The sequence below is a fragment of the Ranitomeya imitator genome, chromosome 5, assembly GCF_032444005.1.
Source record: "Ranitomeya imitator isolate aRanImi1 chromosome 5, aRanImi1.pri, whole genome shotgun sequence".
NCBI lineage: Eukaryota > Metazoa > Chordata > Amphibia > Anura > Dendrobatidae > Ranitomeya > Ranitomeya imitator.
Window position 1 is genome coordinate 159,061,826 of NC_091286.1, and position 22,581 is coordinate 159,084,406.

At 42.4% G+C, this 22,581-nt stretch overlaps 1 protein-coding gene across 1 annotated transcript in view; it reads left to right on the forward strand.

The window, feature by feature from the left end:
• Nucleotides 1-22,581, forward strand: part of LOC138681613 (pecanex-like protein 2) — a 1,209,413-nt gene that overhangs the window by 40,049 nt on the left and 1,146,783 nt on the right. The window contains exon 2 of the mRNA XM_069769269.1: nt 20,813-21,000. Within this exon, the coding sequence (XP_069625370.1) occupies nt 20,813-21,000 (188 nt within the window). The remainder of the gene's footprint in view (nt 1-20,812; nt 21,001-22,581) is intronic.

The window sequence follows — 22,581 nt, forward strand, 5'->3', positions numbered from 1 at the left end:
ATAAGAAAAATTGTAGTATATTCTGTTCAAAAGATCATATTTAATGTCTTTTTTTTTCTTGTCTATTCGAGATTGATATTTGGTTCTCTAATTATATTGATTCCCTTTTCCCTCACCCTTTTTTTTTTCTCCAATGTTAACCCCTTCCCCATCTTCCCTTCCCTTTATCCCCTACCATTTCTTATGCAAAATTTCAATAAAAATATTTAAAAATTATTCCTTGCAGAAATTTTCCTGACAAAAACCGAACATTTCTGCCAGAAATCCGCATGCTTTTTTTTGCGTTTTTCATGCGTTTTTGACACGTTTTTTGTGCGTTTTTTCCCAAATGCATTGAATAGCGGGAAAAACGCAGAAAATCCGCAAAATTAATGAACATGCTGCTTTTTTTACCGCGATGCATTTTTTCATGGAAAAAACGCATCATGTGCACAAAACATGCAGAATGCATTCTAAATGATAGGATGCATAATGTATGCATTTTTAATGAGTTTTTATAGCGTTTTTACCGCGAAAAAATGCGAAAAAAATGCGAAGAAACCTGAACGTGTGCACATAGCCCAAGGGTAGGTTAGTTTTAACATTGAGCGACAGAACATCAAAAATAAAATCAAGAAAATCACATATAATTTATATAAATATATTTGCATTTTGCAGTGAGAAATAAGTATTTGATCCCTCTGGCAAACAAGACTTAATAGTTGGTGGCAAAACCCTTGTTGGCAAGTACAGCAGACATTTTTTGTAGTTGATGATGAGGTTTGCGCACACGTCATGAGGAATTTTGGTCCACTCCTCTTTGCACATCTTCTCTTAAATCATTACGATTTTGAGGTTGTCGCTTGGCAACTCGGAGCTTGAACTCTCTCCATAAGTTTTCTATGGGATTAAGGTGTGGAGACTGGCTAAGCCACTCCATTACCTTAATGTGCATCTTTTAGAGCCACTCCTTTGTTGCCTTGGCTGTATCTTTTGGATCATTGTCTTGCTGGAAGACCCAGCCATGACCCATTTTTAATGTTCTGGCGGAGGGAAGGAGGTTGTGACTCAGGATTTTACGGTACATGGCTCCATCTATTCTCCCATTGATGCGGTGTAGTCCTGTGCCCTTAGCAGAGAAACACCCCCAAAATATAATGTTTCCATCTCCATGCGTGACAGTGGAGACAGTGTTCTTTGGGTCATAGGCGGTATTTCTCTTCCTCCAAACACGGTGAGTTGAGTTAATGCCAAAGAGCTCAAATTTTGTCTCATCTGACCACAGCACCTTCTCCCAAACACTCACAGAATCATCCAGGTGTTCATTGTTATACTTAAGATGGGACTGCACATGTGACTTCTTGAGCAGGGGGACCTTGCGGGCACTGCAGGATTTTAATCATTTACAGCGTAATGTGTTACCATTGGTTTTCTTGGTGACTGTGGTCCCAGTTGCCTTGAGATCATTAACAAATTCCCCTCATGTAGTTTTAGGCTGATCTCTCACCTTCCTCATGATCAAGATTACCCCGCGAGGAGAGATTTTGCATGGTGCCCCAGGTCGATGTAAATTGACAGTCATTGTGTATTTCTTCCATTTTCTTACTATTGCACCAACAGTTGTCTCCTTCTCACCCAGCGTCTTACGTATGGTTTTGTAGCCCACTCCAGCTTTGTGCAGGTCTATGATCTTGTCCCTGACATCCTTACAAAGCTCTTTGGTCTTGCCCATGTTGTAGAGGTTAGAGTCTGTCTGATTAATTGAGTCTGTGGACAGGAGTCTTTTATAAAGGTGACTATGTAAGACAGCTGTCTTTAATACAGGTAACGAGTTGATTAGGAGCGTCTAACTGACCTGTAGGAGTGAGAACTCTTAATGGTTGGTAGGGGATGAAATACTTATTTCTCACTGCAAAATACAAATAATTTTATATAATTTATACAATGTGATTTTCTGGATTTTATTTTTGATATTCTATCTCTCAATGTTACTCTTAAAACTATAGACTGTTCATGTCTCTGTCAGTGGGCAAACTTACAAAATCAGCAAGGGATCAAATACCTATTTCCCCCACTGTAACATTTGGGTAATCAGTAGTGATGAGCGAATATACTCGTTACTCCAAGTATTTTTTAGTGCTCGGAGATTTAGTTTTTCTTGCCGCAGCTGAATGATTTACATCTGTTAGCCAGCATAAGTACATGTGGGGGCTGCCACCAGGTTTGCACCGTTATTGGTCATGGCCTACCTGGATGTAGGTTCATTGGTGACAGTCATTGATCAAACTCAGCCTGGAGAGCTGTCCACAACTCTTCAGCAATATGAATGCGATTTCCAAGGCATATCAATTTTAACACTGCCTGATTGCGGTTAGCCCTGGCAGCACAATACGGAGGTGGTGGGGATTCGCTATGCACTGTTGGAACGTGTGGTTCATTAAGGCAGAGGTTGAGGGCGTAGGTCGAGGCCCTAGAGGAGATAGAGAAAGAGGCAGAAGCAGTGGAGGAAGTGTTAAATATAGAAGTTTGTCCTGCAAGCCTTGGAGATTCCTAGACTTATGGAGCAGCGCCTACCTCTACAGCCACCAGAGTCGCCCAGTTCCCAGTCAGTGAGATGTATCGCCCTTGGCTATGCTTACTCATCCAAGGGTGTGTGGTGAAATGTGCCCTAGCAGACATAGATTTAATCAAGGAATGGGTGATGTCTGCAACATCCTGGTGTAGTGCAAGCACAGCTTTCTTCGAAAAGTAATGGCGACTGGGCTACTGGTACTGGAGGACTGCAGCAGCCATCAGCTTTCGGAAAACTTCTGTATCTACCAGGTGGAAAGGCAGCATTTCCATAGCCAACAGATTGGAGATTGTGGAGTTCAACCTCTTAGCTTTGTCATGCATAAGAGGAAACAATTTTTTACGTGACTACAACTGCGTTAACGTGGGCTGGGTGCAGAGAGAGGGCGGAGTATGGTGAACCAGTCAAACTGCTGGACAATGAGTGAGGTGCAGGCGGAGATGTTAAGGTAGATAAAGTTGTGCTGTTGTTGTGTACTTGTTCTCTGAGATCGGTCAAAAACAGCAGGTATGTCTGCTTCTGTTACAGCTGACGGCAGTCTCTCAGAGTGACTGGAGCAGGTATAGAACCCAAGGTTCAGCAGTCGAAAACCTGCATCTCAATAGTTTGCATGGTAACAGAGGAGGAGCAAGAAGCAGCAGATGCGATTGATGGGGCGGCTGATGGTTGTTGAGGTCCGCTGGCCCACATTTTAGCGCAGTGGGATTCCCAAAGTAACGCATGTTAATTGCGCATGTGAAGGTTCATACATGTAGTAGTCAAATTATTGCACTTTTTACCTCAACTCAGTTTTTTTTTTCAAAGTTGACAGATAAACATTTGTTGGCTCATCCTTTGCAGTGTCGAAAAAGGACCAGGCTAGGCAACACTTGCCATCCCGGTGAGCTGCAGACCCACGGGTGCTGCTGGTCACAGCCACAGTTGTGGCTAAGGATGCATTGCTCATCGTGGCTGCATCACTATGTGTTTGCGATATATAGCACAACGTAACATCCTCATCTTCCTCCTCAGATAACCTACTCAGCTGTGTGCCTCTGTGTTCATGCCAACTGGGATATACCACCTCATCATCACCATCCTTTGTGTTATCACCATCCTCGCCCTTAGAGTCGACCTCCTCCTCTTTCTGCCCTGACAGCATAGTACAGTCTGTGTGAGCCTCAGATATCTGAGTCTCATCAGGACCACCTCCCCTCCAGGGTTAATGCCTGGTGACGAAGGTCAGGATGCTGCTCGGACCCTACTTCGTCCTGTCCCGGATCCAAGCTAAAAAAATGTTGGCCATCGTTGCAGATTTCCTCCTCTTGACTCTGTGAAGTGTTTGAGTACATTTCTGATGACCATGGCATAGAATGTGTGAACAGTCCTTCAGGCTCACCCATCTGTGGTTCAGTTGTGTGGTTAAAGAGTTGGGACACGGGGGAAGCAAGGGGAATTTGTGTGCCACCTCTGTGGACTGTACTATACTGGGTGTGATGTTGAGATGGAGGAAGAGGAGGAGAGGCCACTTGAAGCTACGCTTGCCATCCACTTGAGCACATGCTCTTTCTGGGCCTCATCGACAAGGCGTACCACTGTGTGTCTGCCAAAGAAAGGTAGCAGAGTAGCCCGTCCAGTAACAGATGTCAGTTGTCTTTGCATAGGACGTGACTTTGTTGGTTCACTAGTGCTTTCACAAACATTACCACATACCCCACGTACACCTTGAACACCAAGCCTAATCCACTTTACACCACAGTCTCGCTTTTTCCCAGTCATGCTGCTCAGATTGTGTGGTAGGAGTAAACTATTAGCAACAAAATATTAGATTTTAAATTCTGCACCAGCTTTGCAAACAGCTGAATTTCAGAGATAGTAAATTCCAAGGTAAAATATGGCATGCTGTATCGTGTTAGACACAGAAAACAGAATTGTTTGAGTGTGGATGAGGCCTGTATGACAAAGAAGATATGCTCCAAACAATTGTAAAATGAGATCTCCTCTACTGTATGACGTTAGACGTGAGTAACACAAGAATTTTGGGGGCCCATGGATCAGGCCTCTATAAGAGAATGGATGCTACAAACAATTTGAAAGTGAGATGTCCCCTACTGTATGACGTTAGTAACAGAAGAATTTTTTGGGGGCCTGTAGATCAGTCCTCTATAAAAGAATGGATGTTACAAACAATTTGAAATTGAGATGTCCCCTACTGTACAATGTTAGTAGCAGAAGATTTTTTTTGGTGCCTGTGGATCAGGCATGTTTAACAGACTAGATACTACAAACTATTTGAAAGTGAGATGTCTCCTACTGTACGACATTAGTAACAGAAGAATTTTTGGGGGGCCTGTGGATCAGGCCTCTATAACAGACTAGATGCTACTAACAATTTGAAAGTGAGATGTCCCCTACTGTATGACATTAGTAACAGAAGAATTTTTTTAGTGTGAGTGACACCTGTACAACCTAGAAGATATATGCCAAACAATTTCAAATTCGGACTGCTGTATCATGTTTGTAAAACCCAGAAAATGTTGTTGTTTTTTTCTATGTGCAACAGCTATGCACACAGAATTTCACTGCCACAAAATTACAACATAGTAACATAGTTATTAAAGGTTGAAGGAAGACTTTAAATCCATCTAGTTCAACCCATAGCCTAACCTAACATGCCCTAACATGTTGATCCAGAGGAAGGCAAAAAATACCCATGTGGCAAAGAGTAAGCTCCACATTGGGGAAAAAAATTCCTTCCCAACTTTACATACGGCAATCAGACTAGTTCCCTGGATCAACGCCCTATCAAGGAATCTAGTGTAAATAACCTGTAACATTATACTTTTCAAGAAAGTTATCCAGTCCCCTCTTAAATGTTAGTAATGAATCACTCATTACAACGTTATACGGCAGAGACTTCCATAGTCTTGCAGCTCTTACAGTAAAGAATCTGCGTCTGTGATTATGCTTAAACCTTCTTTCCTCCAGACGAAGAGCATGCCCCCTTGTCCCTGTCTCAGGTCTATGAGTAAAAAGATCATTAGAAAGGTCTTTGTACTGTCCCCTCATATATTTATACATTAAAATAAGATCACCCCTTAGCCTTTGTTTTTTCAAACTAAATAAGCCCAAGTGTTATTATCTTGGTATTGCAGACCCCACAGTCCTCTAATAACCTTGGTCGCTCTTCTCTGCACCCGCTCTAATTCAGCTATGGCTTCCTTGTACACCGGAGACCAGAACTGTACACTATTCTAAGTGTGGTCGCACTAGTGACTTGTATAGAGGTAAAATTATGTTCTCCTCATGAGCATCTATGCCTCTTTTAATGCATCCCATTATTTTATTTGCCTTTGTAGCAGCTGCCTGACACTGGCCACTAAATGTGAGTTTGTCATCCACTCATACACCCAGGTCTTTTTCATTGATGGTTTTGCCCAGTGTTTTACAATTAAGTACATAATTATATATCTTAGGCTACTTTCACACTTGCGTCTTCTGGCGGCCATCACAATGCGTCGGCGCGACGTATCAACGGATGCGTCAAAAATAGTGAAAAACGGATGCAACACATACAGTATTTCGACGGATCTGCTAGACGGTTCCGTCGAAAAACTGGATCTGTTGCATCCGTTGTATCCGTTTTTACCATCCGTTTCATCCGTTTTTATGACGGATCTGTTTTCCATGCCTAAAAATGGGAATCTCCCAAGTGTGATTGGCTACTGGAAAATAGGGAAAACTATATATTGACTGTTTTTACAGCCCATCTTTGAAAGGGTTTAGAGAAAGTGGCAGAGATGGAAGGAGTGCTTGTGAAGATTGCGAACATAGTTACTGATGTGATTTTTGAGACCAATCGGCTGGATATAATAGTTCGGGAGAAGGAGGCAGCAGCAAGATGGAGGATTCTTCAACAGCGACGTCGCCGGCGACGACTATGGATACATCCTATAAACACACAACGGGTGACCGTCTATTCAACTCTCTACATGGAGTTGCGGCAGAACCCGGAGAAATTTTTTAATTATGTTCGGATGAGGCAGGAACACTTTGATGTTTTGCTGGAACAAGTTGGGGATGTCATCTGAAGGCAGGACACACGGCTCAGGTGTTCCATCTCACCAGCGGAGCGGCTGATGGTGACACTGCGGTAAGCCTACTTGTTATGTTTTTTGTTTTTTTTATATTATTGTTCATATTTAACGCCATGTAAAGATGTTTTAACCTATGGAAAACCACATCAGCAGTGAACATGCTGCAGAAAATACTGCGCTGAAACACTGTGTTGCATTTTTTGCAGCATGTTAATTTTTTTATTGTTTGTGGCCATTCCACAGTGTTTAACACCTGCTCCATAATAGGAATGCACAGATTTATAAATGCTGTTTTTCATGTGCATCACAACAGAACAAAAACTTCCGCAGTGCCATTTATCAAAACTTAAAAAAAAAAAAATGTAAGATTTGTGTAAATTGCTTAAAAATGTTTTGTTGGTCTTTGCAATTTTTACTAACATTTTTATTTGTTTTTCACAGATTCCTTGCTACAGGAGAATCCCTAACTTCACTACATTACCAGTTCCGCCTTGGAATATCAACGATTTCCGGAATTGTGAAAGTGACCTGCCTGGCTATATGGGATACCTTGCACCAGGAATACATTCCACAACCGACAATGGACATCTGGCTGCAGAGTGCTGAACATTTTGAGAAACTGTGCCATTTCCCAAATTGCTTGGGTGCCGTAGATGGCAAACACATCCGTATTGCAAAACCTGCAGGATCTGACTCAGAGTACTTTAACTACAAAAAGTACTTTTCAATAGTACTCATGGCCATTGCAGATGACAACTGTAAATTTATGGCTGTGGACATTGGCGCCTATGGCCGGCCCAAGGACTCGCAAGTCTTCAAAACTTCTCCGATGGGCCGTTGTCTGTATGGAGACAGCTATGATTCTCCACCAGCAAGACAACTCCAGGGAACAACTGGACCACCTATGCCATTTGTCTGTGTTGGTGATGAGGCATTCCAGTTGTCACCACACCTACTAAAACCGTATGCAAGCAGAGACTTGACCAGAACAAAAAGAGTTTTTAATTACAGCTTAACTAGAGCCAGACGAGTGGTGGAGTGTGCGTTTGGCATTTTAACCGCAAAGTGGCGAGTGCTGCTAACTGCCATAAGACTGCACACACAAACAGTGGATGAGGTTGTCAAGGCCTGTGTGGTGCTGCATAACTATGTTCTTTCCAAGGAACCTGTTTCCATGGATGATGAGGACTCTGAGACAACCTTGTGGGATTACCAAAGCAGCTGTGTTCTCTCCGCAGGTTCTGTTTCCAGAATGAGGGACCACTTTGCTGAGTATTTTGTGTCACCTGTAGGCAGAGTTCCATGACAAGACAACATAGTGTGAAATCTTTCTTTCATGTCTCGGTGATTTATGTTTCTGTACAAAGTGTTTTTATTGACACCAAGTTTTATTAATTAGTTTCCAAAAGTTTGGTATGTTTTGTAATAAACCAAATATGTTATACCTTTTAACGTGTGGTGTGTAATGTGTCTTACCTTTTGTTTGTTACCATACCAGCATACCTAAATGAAGGCACTGAAACAAAAAGTAGTTTTTAAACCCAAATAAATTTTAACTTTTTTTGAAATTTTTTCCAAACCTTTTGTCATACCATATTTTTTTTATAAAACGTTTTGTGGTAAACACATTTATAAAACTTTTTTTGTATAACATATGTTTGTAAATTTTTGAAAAATATTTTTAACATAAAAAACATTTTCACAAGTCTGTAAAGTGTGGGGTGGAGATACTAGCGGAGGAGCTGGAAGGTTGGACCACGTCGATAGGTGGGGAAAGCCTACTGGGTTGGGGTGTAGTGGAAGGGGGGGAAAAACAGGAGGTTAAGCGGGGGGGGGGGTGATGTTGGGGTAGGTGGAATACTAAATGGGGAAGGAAAGCTTGACAGGGAAGAAAACATTGGGGAAGACATTGGGATTTGGGGCCGGGATGGGAATTAGGATTGGGTTGGGTATTGAGACTGGGTTTGGTATTGAGACTGGGCTGGGAATTGGGACTGCACAGGGAATTGGGCCTGGGCCTTGAAAGTTGTTTGGAAAGGGTTGTTTGCAGAGACAGTGGCTGTGTGGGGAGGTGTGGGAGTTGTTTGGGCTTCGGAGATGACCTGCACTAGAGCAGCATGGCAGCCTCACATTACCCGCATCTGCTGGTCAACAGTAAGCTTTTCCATGCTCCTGAGCATGGATTGAAAAAAAAAGGTTGTTTGAAGATTGACTTGCATCTGAATGCAGCCTATCCAAGCGACTGCTGTGTTCACTCATGCGTGTTTGCAGCATGTTGAACCCAGCAGTCACTTGCTCTCCCAAAAATTTGAAAGAGCTTTGGAAGGCTGCATTCAATGCAAGAACTCAGGAGCATAGCTCATTTCCGGACCCCTCTGTCGCTGCCGCCACGAACCTAAGGGTGGTCTAGAGGTGGCAGGATCAGAGGGGTGGGGTAAAGGGAACGCTAAGTCTTGACCAGCAGCTTCAAGTAATGAAGGCTGCAATGATGCTCCAGTGGAAGTGGATGGGGCAGAGGTACCGGAAGGGACAGACGAGGGGTCAGAGGAATGGGGTCTAACGACGTGACCCTCAGTGGCTGACTCTTGAGAGATCGCTCCAGAGGGGTCCAAGGTTGATGCAGGCTCTTGATGGCTACAGACGGTGCTGTGAAATAGGAAAAAAAACAATTAATATATTGATAGGAAAAAGCCCTGCCTGAAACCAAACAAGTTAGACAGGTAAACATGGTGATTTATTCAATGGGCTGTTGAATACTTACGTTCTACTCAGCATCATTTCCCGGAAGAAGGACAGGGCATGGCTATATTTACAGTATATCATTGCCTTCGACGTCCTGATGAGCCACTCGGGGCCTGCATCTCCTTGTTAAACTCCCTCTTGAAGCGATCCCTGAGTGACCGCCACCGCTTCCTAACCCTTTCACCTGTAAAGACAAGAATGAAATTTAAAAAAGTGTTAATTACAACACATTCCGTTCAGCTCAAAACATAACTGAAAAGTGAATACTTACGTTCTTGAGTCTGCTGCCTTGGCTGAAGGTCCTCCCACCTCGGCAAAATGTTTTCACATACTTCCTCCCAGAGCTGACGGGTCACATGCGTATCAGCATGCCTGCGGTCAGCCATGTTCCACAGCGGCTCCCATTCGCGGACCTCCTCGATGAGGCAGTCAACATCGAGTCCGCCGTCCTCACCATCTGAGTCGGGAGCACGCTGTGAAGACTGAAAAGAAAAAAAAAAATAGTACACTGAAACACAAAACTACCAAGAGAAAAAAAAACAAAAAAAAACCAAACTCACTGCTGGCTGACCGCTGCGGAGATGATGACGCAGACCCTGGGAGCGGCTGGGAGGACCTTTATGGCGTTGGCCAGAATGTGCAGCAGACTAAAAAAAAAAGAAAAAGAATTATGTTTGATGTAGGCATATGTTGTATGTGTATAGTGATGTAAGTGATGTATGATGATCTGTTTTGTGTTGGGTGCTCTGTGATGTGTGAAGCAACTGTTTCGCCTCAACTTACACTCGCCGCGCCCGCTCCTGGCATTTCTCCACCCACTCCGTCTCCTTCTGTGATTAACAGAAATTTTAACTATTACACCAAAAACTAAAAATGTTTTAACTTACCGCTACACGCTGTCGCTGTGGAAGAGGGCTCCCAGAAGAAGACATTCTTCAGTGGTCCCTGGTGGCTCTGTAAGTATAAAGACACTTGTAATCTGCTATACACATTGAATTTGAAGCTTTGTGGTCTTCAAAACTTACATCAGGAATGGGGCTTGCTGTGTGCACGGTGGTGGTCCCTGGTGGCTTGGTCCAAGGCGGCTGTGGTCCCTGGTGGCCCTGTAAGTATAAAGAATTTATAGTTAGACCCACCCCCCAAGCTAGGTAATCTAAAAGATTTAATAACCACCCTGCTCAAATTATGTGAGCAATGTTCATGCAGGCCAACACCAACAGTTTTGAGAAACAAACCCAAAAACAAATAGACCCAAGACACACCAGTCTGAGCTGGATTACCTACTTCAATAGTATGTGCAAGCTGTAAAACCTTTTCCACCCACCCAAAAAAAAAAAAATCATGTAAAATTGAAAGGCCTAAACACCAGGTGAAAATTTATTGACCACATATGTGATTTTAAAATATCCCTTTAAAAATTAAAAAATAAAATAAACCTTTTAAAAATTTTCATTTACCTTTTTTCTTAAAAAATAAACCCTCAACCAACTCAGTATTGCATGTGTGGCCATTTGTACATACACCAATTTAAAATTTACCTTTTGTGAAATGATACTACGGACATTTTTAAGAAAATTTTTATTTTTTAATTTTCTTTTTTTTTACCATCACAATTAGGATCTACAATGCTTTTTATTTAAAAATTTTAAACACAAGTACATCAACTGGAAATGTTTTCAACAATAAAACAAAAAAAAATAGAAAGAAAAAACCAAACACACACGCAAGACACACGCTCACACACTGAAACCACGTGCTGCACAGACCACACTACTTGGTAAATACATCACATTAAAAAAAAATGCACATGCACTCACCCAGTCGCATGGACGCATGCACCCGCAATCACCCAGACGCACGCACGCATGCAGGAATACCCACAGGCGCATGCACAACGAATGCACATGCACAAAAGCACACAGGCGCAGGCATAACGCACGCACACACACAAAAGCACACAGCCATACGCAAACACACACAGATGCACACACACAAAAGCACACAGGCTTATGCAAACACACACAGATAGATGCACAAAATCACACAGGCAGACAAAAACACAAAGACGCACACACACACACACATGCATGCACCCACAGACACACGCAAAAATGGCAGGACTCACTCTGTCTGGATGCTGGCAAGCCTCAGGCTACAACTGGACGCTGGCTGGCTTCACAGTGGCAGGCCTCAGGCTGGAGCTGGACTCTGGCTGGCTTCACAGTGGCAGGCCTCAGGTTGGAGCTGGACTTTGGCAGGACGCTGGCTGGTGCAGGACGATGGCAGGCCTCTGGCTGTATTCAGGTTTAGCTCTGGCTGTATTCAGGGTAAGCTCTGGCTGTCTTCTCGCTTTTGTCTGGCAGGAGTCTTGCTGGCACATTTGGGGGTGACACCCCAGGCCAGGTTTATATAGATTTGGGGCCTGTCTGGCCAATTGGCTACAAATTCCTGATTCTGAGCATGCTCAGTGTAAAAAAAGTATTCCAGTGCTGGATTTCATCATACGATGTGTCACAACGGATCCTATGTCCATAGGCTTCCATTCTAGCCAACGACGCATGCCGCAGGATGCGTCGCGACACGTTTTCCCGACGCAGACAAAAAACGTTACAATCGACGTTTGTTCCAGACAATGGGCCGCCAAATTCCGGCGCATCCAGTGCACGACGTACGCGATGCATGACAATCCGTCGCGATGCGTCGCCAATACAAGTCTATGGGAAAAAAACACATCCTGCGGGAGATTTTGCAGGATGCGTTTTTTTCACAAAACGACACATTGTGACATCCGCCAGAAGACGCAAGTGTGAAAGTAGCCTTATTTGCTCTACCCAAGTGCATGACCTTACATTTATCCCCATAATAGCTCATTTGCCATTTATCAGCCCAATGTCACGGGGGTATAGGGTAGACTTAGGCTGGTTACCCGGGCCCCTGCGTTATCCCTCAGACTAGGGGAAACCCTGTCTGTCCCTCTCCCAGAATTTACACTGATGGTGTGCTTGTCTGGGCCGCCAGGCCTGGCCCTAACTCCTGTTTCAGCCCTATGCTGAAACCACCACCCGCCACCCAGTGAAGAGACCACACACCAATCCCCCACAGAAAGCACAGACAGGGAAAACTAAAAATGCACCACGCCACAAGCACACAGGAAAATATGATAATGTGCACAGGGCAAAACAAATACAAATATAGGAAGGAGAAATATAACAACGGATCATACACCACCAGATACGATATTATTTCTCCAAGACCACCACTCCAGACCGGAATCACTAGGCACGAGGCACAAGCTATAATCGGCGACGCCCAAAGTCCAGCAAGACTATTTAAAGGCCATGGGCATAACCCAACCTCCAACCCGATTACCAACTAAATGAATCTCGAGAAACCTGGATAAAGTCTAGCCGGCGCCACTGAGCATATAGTGGTCGTAAATGGAATTACCGCTGTCTGTCGGATGCCCTAGTGTGAATAGCGTCCGACACGACACCCAAGCTTCTAGTTTACAAAAATCCTCTTGTAATATATAATTATCCTCCTCTGTATTGATTACTCTGCAGAGTTTAGTGTCATCTGCAAATATTGAAATTGTACTCTGTATGCCCCCTACAAGGTCATTAACCCCTTCCCGACCTGTGACGCAACATAGGCGTCATGAAAGTCGGTGCCAATCCGACCTGTGACGCCTATGTAGTGTCATGGCAGGATCGCGTTCCTGCAGATTGGGTGAAAGGGTTAACTAAAATTTCACCTGACCTGCAGGTACAGGAGGAGTTGTACTTGAGCCCGGGGCGGGGTGGCTTTGCCCCCCCGTGGCTACGATTGCTCTGATTGGCTGTTTCACTTTCAACAGCCAATCAGAGCAATCATAATATTTCACCAATGAAAATTGGTGAAATATTATAATCCAGCCATGGCCGATGCTCCAATATCATCGGCCATGGCAGGAGACCGCGATCTGCCCCCGCCACTGACTGACAGCGGCGATCTGCCACTGCCGTCAGTCTTTCCTCCCCTCCGTCCTGTGCTCCGCCTCCCCCGCTGTCCGATCCCAACACCCTATACCTCCCGAGTTCCGGTGTCCCTCCCGCTGTCCGTCCATTTTCAGCGATGGGCGGCGCCATCTTCCAAAATGGTGGGCGTATGCGTAGTGCGCTCGACGAATCTGCTGGCCGGCAGATTCATTCCAGGTACATTTTGATCACTGTGATAAAACCTATCACAGTGATCAAAATAAAAAAATAGTAAATAACCCCCCATTTATAACCCCCATAGGTAGGGAAAATAACAAAATAAAGAAAATATATTTATTTTTATTTTTCCACTAGGGTTAGGGTTAGAATTCGGGTTAGGGTTAGAATTAGGGTTGCTATTAGGCTTAGGGTTGCAATTAGGGTTAGAGTTAGAATTAGGATTGCAATTAGGGTTAGGATTAGAATTAGGGTTAGGGTTGCAATTAGGGTTAGGGTTGCAATTAGGGTTAGGGTTAGAATTAGGATTGAGGTTAGAATTAGGGTTAGAATTAGGGTTAGGGTTGTAATTAGGGTTAGGGTTGCAATTAGGGTTAGGGTTAGAATTAGGGTTAGAATTAGGGTTAGAATTTGGCTATGTGCACACAGTGCGGATTGGCCGCTGTGGATTCGTGGCAGTTTTCCATCAGATTTACAATACCATATAAACCTATGGAAAACCAAATCCGCTGTGCCCATGGTGCGGAAAATACCGCGTGGAAATGCTGCGTTGTATTTTCCACAGCATGTCAATTCTTTGTGCAGATTCCGCAACATTTTACAGGTGTTCCTCAATAGGAATCCGCAGGTGAAATCTGCACAAAAAACACTGGAAATCCGTGGTAAATCCGCAAGTAAAACGCAGTGTGCGTTTTACCTGCGGATTTTAAAAAACGGTGCGGAAAAATACGCACGCGAATCCGCAATGTGGGCACATAACCTTAGGGTTAGGGTTGGAATTAAAGTTAGGGTTGGACTTAGAGTTAAGATTAGGGTTAGGGGTGTGTTGGCGTTAGGGTTAGGCTTGTGGTTAGGGTTATAGTTAGGGTTGGGATTAGGGTTGGGGGTGTATTGGGGTTAGGGTTGTGGTTAGGGTTGGGATTAGGGTTAGGGGTGTGTTGGGGTTAGAGTTGTGGTTAGGGGTGTGTTGGGGTTAGGGTTGTGATTACGGTGGTTAGAGGTGGGATTAGGGTTAGGGGGTTTGTTGGGGTTAGTGTTGGAGTTAGAATTGAGGGGTTTCCACTGTTTAGGCACATCAGGGGGTCTCCAAACGCGACATGGTGCCACCATTGATTCCAGCCAATCTTGCATTCAAAAAGTCAAATGGTGCCCAAACAGTGGTTTACCCAAACATATGGGGCATAAGCATACTCAGGAAAAATTGCACAACAACTTTGGGGGTCTAATTTATCCTGTTACCCTTGGAAAAATAAAAAAAATGGGGGTTAAAAAATTATTTTTGTGGGAAAAATGATTTTTTATTTACACGGCTCTGCGTTATAAAATTCTGAGAAGCACTTGGAGGTTCAAAGTGCTCACCACACATCTAGATAAGTTCCTTGGGGGGTCTAGTTTCCAAATTGGGTCACTTGTGGTGGGTTTCTACTGTTTAGGCACATCAGGGGCTCTGCAAACGCAACATGATGCCCGCAGACCATTCCATCAAAGTCTATATTTCAAAACATCACTACTTCCCTTCCGAGCCCCGACGTGTGCTCAAACAGTGGTTTACCCCCACATATGGGGTATCAGCGTACTCAGGACAACATGGACAACAACTATTGGGGTTCAAGTTCTCCTGTTACCCTTGTGAAAATAAAAAATTGCATGCTAAAAAATAATTTTTGAGGAAAGAAAAATGATTTTTTATTTTCACGGCTCTGCGTTATAAACTTCTGTAAAGCACTTGGGGTGCTCACCACACATGTAGATAAGTTCCTTGCGGGGTCTAGTTTCCAACATGGGGCCACTTGTATGGGAGCTCCAATCTTTAGGCACACAGGGGCTCTCCAAACGTGACATGGTGTCCGCTAAAGATTGGAGCCAATTTGTCATTCAAATGGCACTCCTTCCCTTCTGATCCCTGTCGTGCGCCCAAACAATGGTTCCCCCCTCACCCCCCACGTATTGGGTATCGGCGTACTCAGGACAAATTGTACAAAAAATTGTTGCTAAAAGATCATTTTTGTGACTAAAAAGTTAAATGTTCATTTTTTCCTTCCATGTTGCTTCTGCTCCTGTGAAATACCTGAAGGGTTAATAAACTTCTTGAATGTGGTTTTGAGCACCTTGAGAGGTGCAATTTTTAGAATGGCTTCAGTTTTGGGTATTTTCAGCCATATAGACCCCTCAAACTGACTTCAAATGTAAGATGGTCCCTAAAAAAATGGTTTTGTAAATTTTGTTGTAAAAATGAGAAATCGCTGGTCAAATTTTAACCCTTATTACTTCCTAGCAGAAAAAAATTTGTTTCCAAAATTGTGCTGATGTAAAGTAGACATGTGGGAAATGTTATTTATTAACTATTTTGTGTCACATAATTCTCTGGTTTAACAGAATAAAAATTCAAAATTTGAAAATTACGAAACTTCATTTTCGCCAAATTCCGTTTTTTTCACAAATAAACACAAAAATTATCGACCTAAATTTACCACTAACATAAAGCCCAATATGTCACAAAAACACATTCACAGAATCGCTAGGATCCGTTGAAGCGTTCTTGAGTTATTACCTCATAATGACTGTACTTAATTCCTGCAGTACTCGGGGTGTATCCCATCTGGGCCCAGAGATTTGTCAATTTTAGTGATTTTTAGACACCGCCGCACTTCCTGCTGGGTTAATCAGGTGACAATGGGGAATTTTTGTTATCACTAATCAAGTTATCTGCCATGGAATTTTCTTATGTAAATACTGATGAAAAAAGTCATTTAGCATATTGGCTTTTTCCTCATCCTCATCCACCATTTCACCCAGACTTTTTTTAAGGGGACCAGCACCGTCATTTTTTTTATTTCTTACTATTTATGTGGTTAAAGAATATTTTGTGATTATTTTTTCTCTCACTGGCAATGAGTCTCTCTGTCTCAATCTTTGCTGCCTTGATTTGCTTTTTACAGAATTTATTTCATTTTCTGTATTTATTTAATGCCTCATCACTACCATCGTGCTTTAATTCTTTAAATGCTTTCTTTTTGTTACTTATTGTGTCCCTTAGAGCTCTATTTAGCCATAATGGTTTCCTCCTATTTCTAGTTTGTTTATTCCCATATGGTATATATTGTGCACAGGTCCTATCCAGGATGCTAATAAACGTCTCCCATTTTCTTTGTGTATTTTTATGTCTCAGGAAATCGTCCCAGTTCATTGCACTAAGATCATCTCTCATCAGTTTGAAATTTGCCCTCCTGAAGTTTAGTGTCCTTGTAACCCCTCCATTACGCATCTTATTAAAGGATACATGAAAACGTATTATTTTGTGATCACTATTACCCAAGTGACCCCCAACCCTTATATGTGCTATGCGGTCTGGCCTGTTGGTTACTATTAGGTCTAGCAGTGCCCCCCTACTTGTTGAGTCCTGAACCAGTTGTGAAAGGTATTTGTCTCTCATAGTTGTCAAAAACAGATTACCTTTGCTGGAACTGCAGGTTTCTGTTCCCCAATATATTTCAGGGTAGTTGAAGTCCCCCATTATAATGACTTCTCCTTGAGTCGCAGCTTCATCTATTTGCTTTACGAGAATATTCTCCATTGCTTCCATTATTTTTGGGGACTTATAACAAACCCCTATCAGTAATTTATTATTTTTCCCCCTCCTCTTATCTCCACCCACAGGGACTCTATATTTTCATTAGGTTCACATATATTATTTTTACGTGGGATATGGTGGGCTGTATCGCGTTTAGCAAAATATATCATTTTTTATGTGCGTGAGGTCTGCAGACAGCTTAATTTCAACCCAACAAAACGACAACGTGGGAGACAACAGGCTGTATCACATTTTGCAAGAGAAAACATTATATATTTTTTAAATGTGCATTAGGTCTGCAGATATCTTCATATCATCGCCACAAAATTACAAGATGTATCACATTTAGCAATAGAAAAAATTAATATGTCACCACAGCACTAAATGACAAAGTGGGATATGGCATGGTGTTTCATATTTAGCTAGTGAAAAAATATTATTTAGAACGCTATACTCGTGCATGGAGCACAATAGAAGCAGTGTACAACACACTTGTAGGACATGTGGCCTGCTGTCTTTGCCTGTGGACCTCAGTAATGGCAAAATAAAAGAAAAAAATAGCTGGAAGGTCGATTTCACCGCCAAAACAGGACACTACCTAGCTAAACTATCTGAGTAAGAAACAACTGCCTGTTTAACTAGCAAAAATCTAGCTGCTAACACTGCCTTCATCAGGAACAGCCTCTCTGCACTGTTATAGTATCAAAATGGCGCTAAAACAAGATGTGCGCTCTATATATGGAGAGGGACATGTGAGTTCAGCAGCCAATGACACAAGCCATTGTGTCAGGACATTGTGGATGTTTCCCACGCACCCTGTTTGGTTAGCCACAATGTGCACACATAAAGTTAGGGAAAAAAATCACTGCTTACAAGCATGCCACGCCTTTGAGCTCTGCAATCCCCCTCCCCTCATCAAAAACACATGCCCCGCACTCATGATACACCACCATTGTCATAGCAAAAGTGCTGAAAATACTTTTGTGTCAGTGCAAATATTTTCCCGCCCTTTTTACCGAATGTTTTCAATTTTTCTCGATTTTATAACATTTTGCTCATGTTTCCAATTATAAATGTGCTACATTCGTGCCATATTTATGTTTGGCAATCGTTTTCCAAACAAATTCCCTCATCATTAATTATAAGATGCACCAGACCATAAGATGCACCCAAAATTTTGGGGAGGAAAATAGGATAAATATATTTTCAATAAAATGGTGGTGCATCTTATAGTCTTTTTTTTATGGTAGCTTACCATCTATCATGAGATCTCAATCTGCACATTCTCCAGCTTCGGCTGCCATTTTCCTGTAGTCTATCGCAGTGAAAAGGATGGGAAGTGCGGGGACTCCTGCCATTTTCTGAAAGCCTGGAGCCTGCCACAGCCTGGCACCACTGAACACCCCTTCCTCCAGCCCGGGGTCTGCAGTATCGCCCAACTCCTATTACAGCCAGCTTCCAGCAACAGCAATCCTGCATCCTGGGACATCACCATAGCCACCCCCATGGTTAGCTACATTCAGATTGTAAGATTGCATCCCCATTGTCCCCTTTTGCACACTTGCTGTCATGTGCCAACTATAGAGTGTCAGTCATGTCTTGCAGTGTTCTATTCTCCGACATAGCAGACACTCTATATATACACTGCTCAAAAAATAAAGGGAACAATTAAACAACAAAATGTAACTCCAAGTCAATCACCTTTTGTAATAAAAGTCCTTACTGACAGCTGGAAGAGCCGTGAAAATTATGTAGACAATCCTCTTTTCAAGGTGAGACTGAAGTTTATTCGGATATTTGCAGCAGAACAGCACATCAAAAGTCAGTGAGATAAAGCATGCAGGCACGAACAGGAGTCCAGACAGACAAAGTAACGCTGGGATATCTGGCGATGGTCTGGCCATGGTCTGGCAATGGTGTGGTCTGGTGGCAGACAGGCGATGTTATGGCCTGGCGGAAGATTTTTGATGTTGTGGCCCCGAACAACAGTAACAGGGGCTTTTTATATATGATACAGACAAAGAGACAAAGAAAGCACATTGCAGCAAAAGGGCATATACATGATAACCTCATACTGCGGAGAAAAACATATATTTAATATATTTAAGAACAAAGCATACAATAGTTAAATGTAATGACATCAAAGCTTTTTTCCCCAAATTTCATTAGAACTCGTAAATCTGTCTCCAATCTGTCTAGGGCTTTCAGAAGTACATTTTATTAGCTTTTTAGAGGCAGAATCAGTTGGTTTCTAACTTTGAACAAGATAGCTGCTAACCACAAGATGTCTGTTAAGTATATTAGGGCTGACCATTCTCTTCCAACTTCTTTGAAATAAACCTGTCCAGTTATGTAGCAACACCGATTTCTCCTGCTGTTGTGCAAATGGAACATACAACATATAGAAATTAAATGAAATTAGCAAGACAACCCTTATAATGAAGTGGTTCTAAAGGGTTGACCACAGATCATTTCTCTGTTTTCATTCTTTTTGTCTGTTGTTTTGGTCACTTTTGCATTTTGTCATTGCTCTCACCCCTAGAGGTGCTGTACAGTAGCATGAGGTGGTGTCCACAATCCACAGAAGTGGGTCAGGTAGTATAGCTTATCCAGGATGACACATCAATGTGAGCCGTGGCTGTGTCTGTACCCAGAGTGTCCAGTACATGGATCAGATACCAGGAGACAGGACAGTACACCAGGAGACATGGAGGGGACCGTAAGAGGGCAGCAACCAAGTAGCAGGACCGCTTCTTCCTCTTTTGTGCAATGATGAACAGGAGGAGCAGTGCCAGAGCCCTGCAAAATTATCTCCAGCAGGCCACTAATATCCATGTGTCTGCTCAATATGTCAGAAACAGACTCCATGAGGGTGGTATGAGGGCCTGACATCCACAAGTGAGTGTTGTGCTTACAGCCGAACACCGTGCACAATTGCCAGAGAACAGCAAGACTGGCAGATTCGACATTGGCGCCCCGTGCTCTTCATGGATGAGAGCAGCTTCACATTGAGCACATGTGACATACATGACAGAGTCTGGAGATGCCGATATATATATCATTGAGGCTTAGTGGTTAGCACTGCAGCCTTTCAGTTCTGGGTTCCTGGGTACAAATCCAACCAAGCACAATATTTGCAAGGAGTTTGTATGTTCTCCCCATGTTTGCTTGGATTTCCTCTGGATACTCCGGTTTCCTTCCACACTTCAGTGACCTTGAAAAAAGCGAGGGCGTGAAACACCATAATTTGACCCCATCATAATTCAAGGTGGTCCACCTAGTACTGATGGATTGTATCATGTGACAGATCTATCATGAATTCCATTATCTGTTCCTAGTACATAGCATAATAACAGAATTTACTGCACCGTACTCTTCTAGTACTCATGGCATGTATCATGTGACAGGTCTATCACAAATTTCAGTATCTGTTCCTAGTACGTAGCAGAATAATAGAATTTAACATTAGTTGTAAACCTAGAACACGATGGGAAAGCAAGTCACCTGACAACTTGGCTGCTTCCTAAGTATAGTCAGGTCAGGAGATCATGAAACATGGATGTGTGATACCATTGTCATAATCTAGTGATTTATCTATAGTGAAACTTTAATGTTTATTTAATATTGTGAAAAGTATAATAAAAATCAGTGACAGACTTCTTACTTACTATTTCCACAGGGCTTACCTTCTACAAAATTTACAATATGCCTTTACTGTGTATCTACCACCATCCTCTTTGCAGTTATTAAGTTTCTAAGTTTTCGACTACACCTTATGTTTGATAAAGGCATTGTGAATCATCAGAAAAAAAATAAAGGACAACCAAAACACGAAATTAACATCACAAATTGCCACCCTGTCCCAGGGTAAGGAAATATGATCTTATAATAATCTGTTAATGTGTACAATTACTTATGACCATTTGATGTGCAGATTTTTATTCCTCCAATGGTCTGCTTCTACAACCCCTGGCAAAAATTATGGAATCACCGGCCTTGGAGGATGTTCATTCAGTTGTTTAATTTTGTAGAAAAAAAGCAGATCACAAACATGGCATAATACTAAAGTAATTTCAAATGGCAACTTTCTGACTTTAAGAAACACTAAAAGAAATCAAGAACAAAAATTGTGGTAGTCAGTAATGGTTACTTTTTTTAAGCAATCATAGGGGAACAATTATGGAATCACTCAATTCTGAGGAAAAAATTATGGAATCATGAAAAACAAACAAACAATAAAACACTCCAAAACATCACTAGTATTTTGTTGCACCACCTCTGGCTTTTATAACAGCTTGCAGTCTCTGAGGCATGGACTTAATGAGTGTCAAACAGAACTCTTCATCAATCTGGCTCCAACTTTCTCTGATCGCTGTTGCCAGATCAGCTTTGCAGGTTGGAGCCTTGTCATGGACCATTTTCTTCAATTTCCACAAAAGATTTTCAATTGGATTGAGATCCGTACTATTTGCAGGCCATGACATTGACCTTATGTATCTTTTTTCAAGGAATGTTTTCACAGTTTTTGCTCTATGGCAGGATGCAGTATCATCCTGAAAAATGATTTCATCATCCCCAAACATCCTTTCAATTGATGGGATAAGAAAAGTGTCCAAAATATTAACATAAACTCGTGCATTTATTGAAGATGTAATGACAGCCATCTCCCCAGTGCCTTTACCTGACATGCAGCCCCATATCATCAATGACTGTGGAAATTTGCATGTTCTCTTGAGGCAGTCATCTTTATAAATCTCATTGGAACGGCACCAAACAAAAGTCCCAGCATCATCACCTTGCCCAATGCAGATTCGTGATTCATCACTGAATATGACTTTCATCCAGTCATCCACAGTCCACGATTGCTTTTCCTTAGCCCATTGTAACCTTGTTTTTTTCTGTTTAGGTGTTAATGATGGCTTTCGTTTAGCTTTTCTGTATGTAAATCCCATTTCCTTCAGGTGGTTTCTTACAGTTTGGTCACAGACGTTGACTCCAGTTTCCACCCATTCGTTCCTCATTTGTTTTGTTGTGCATTTCCTGTTTTGGAGACATATTGTTTTAAGTTTCTGGTCTTGACGCTTTGATATCTTCCTTGGTCTACTAGTATGTTTGCCTTTAACAACCTTCCCATGTTGATTGTATTTGGTCCAGATTTTAGACATAGCTGACTGTGTACAACCAACATCTTTTGCAACATTGCGTGATGATTTACCCTCTTTTAAGAGTTTGATAATCCTCTCCTTTGTTTCAATTGACATCTCTCGTGTTGGAGCCATGATTCATGTCAGTCCACTTGGTGCAACAGCTCTCCAAGGTGTGATCACTCTTTTTTAGATGCAGACTAACGAACAGATCTAATTTGATGCAGGTAGTTTTGGGAATGAAAATTTACAGGGTGAGTCCATAATTTTTTCCTCAGAATTGAGTGATTCCAAAATTTTTCCC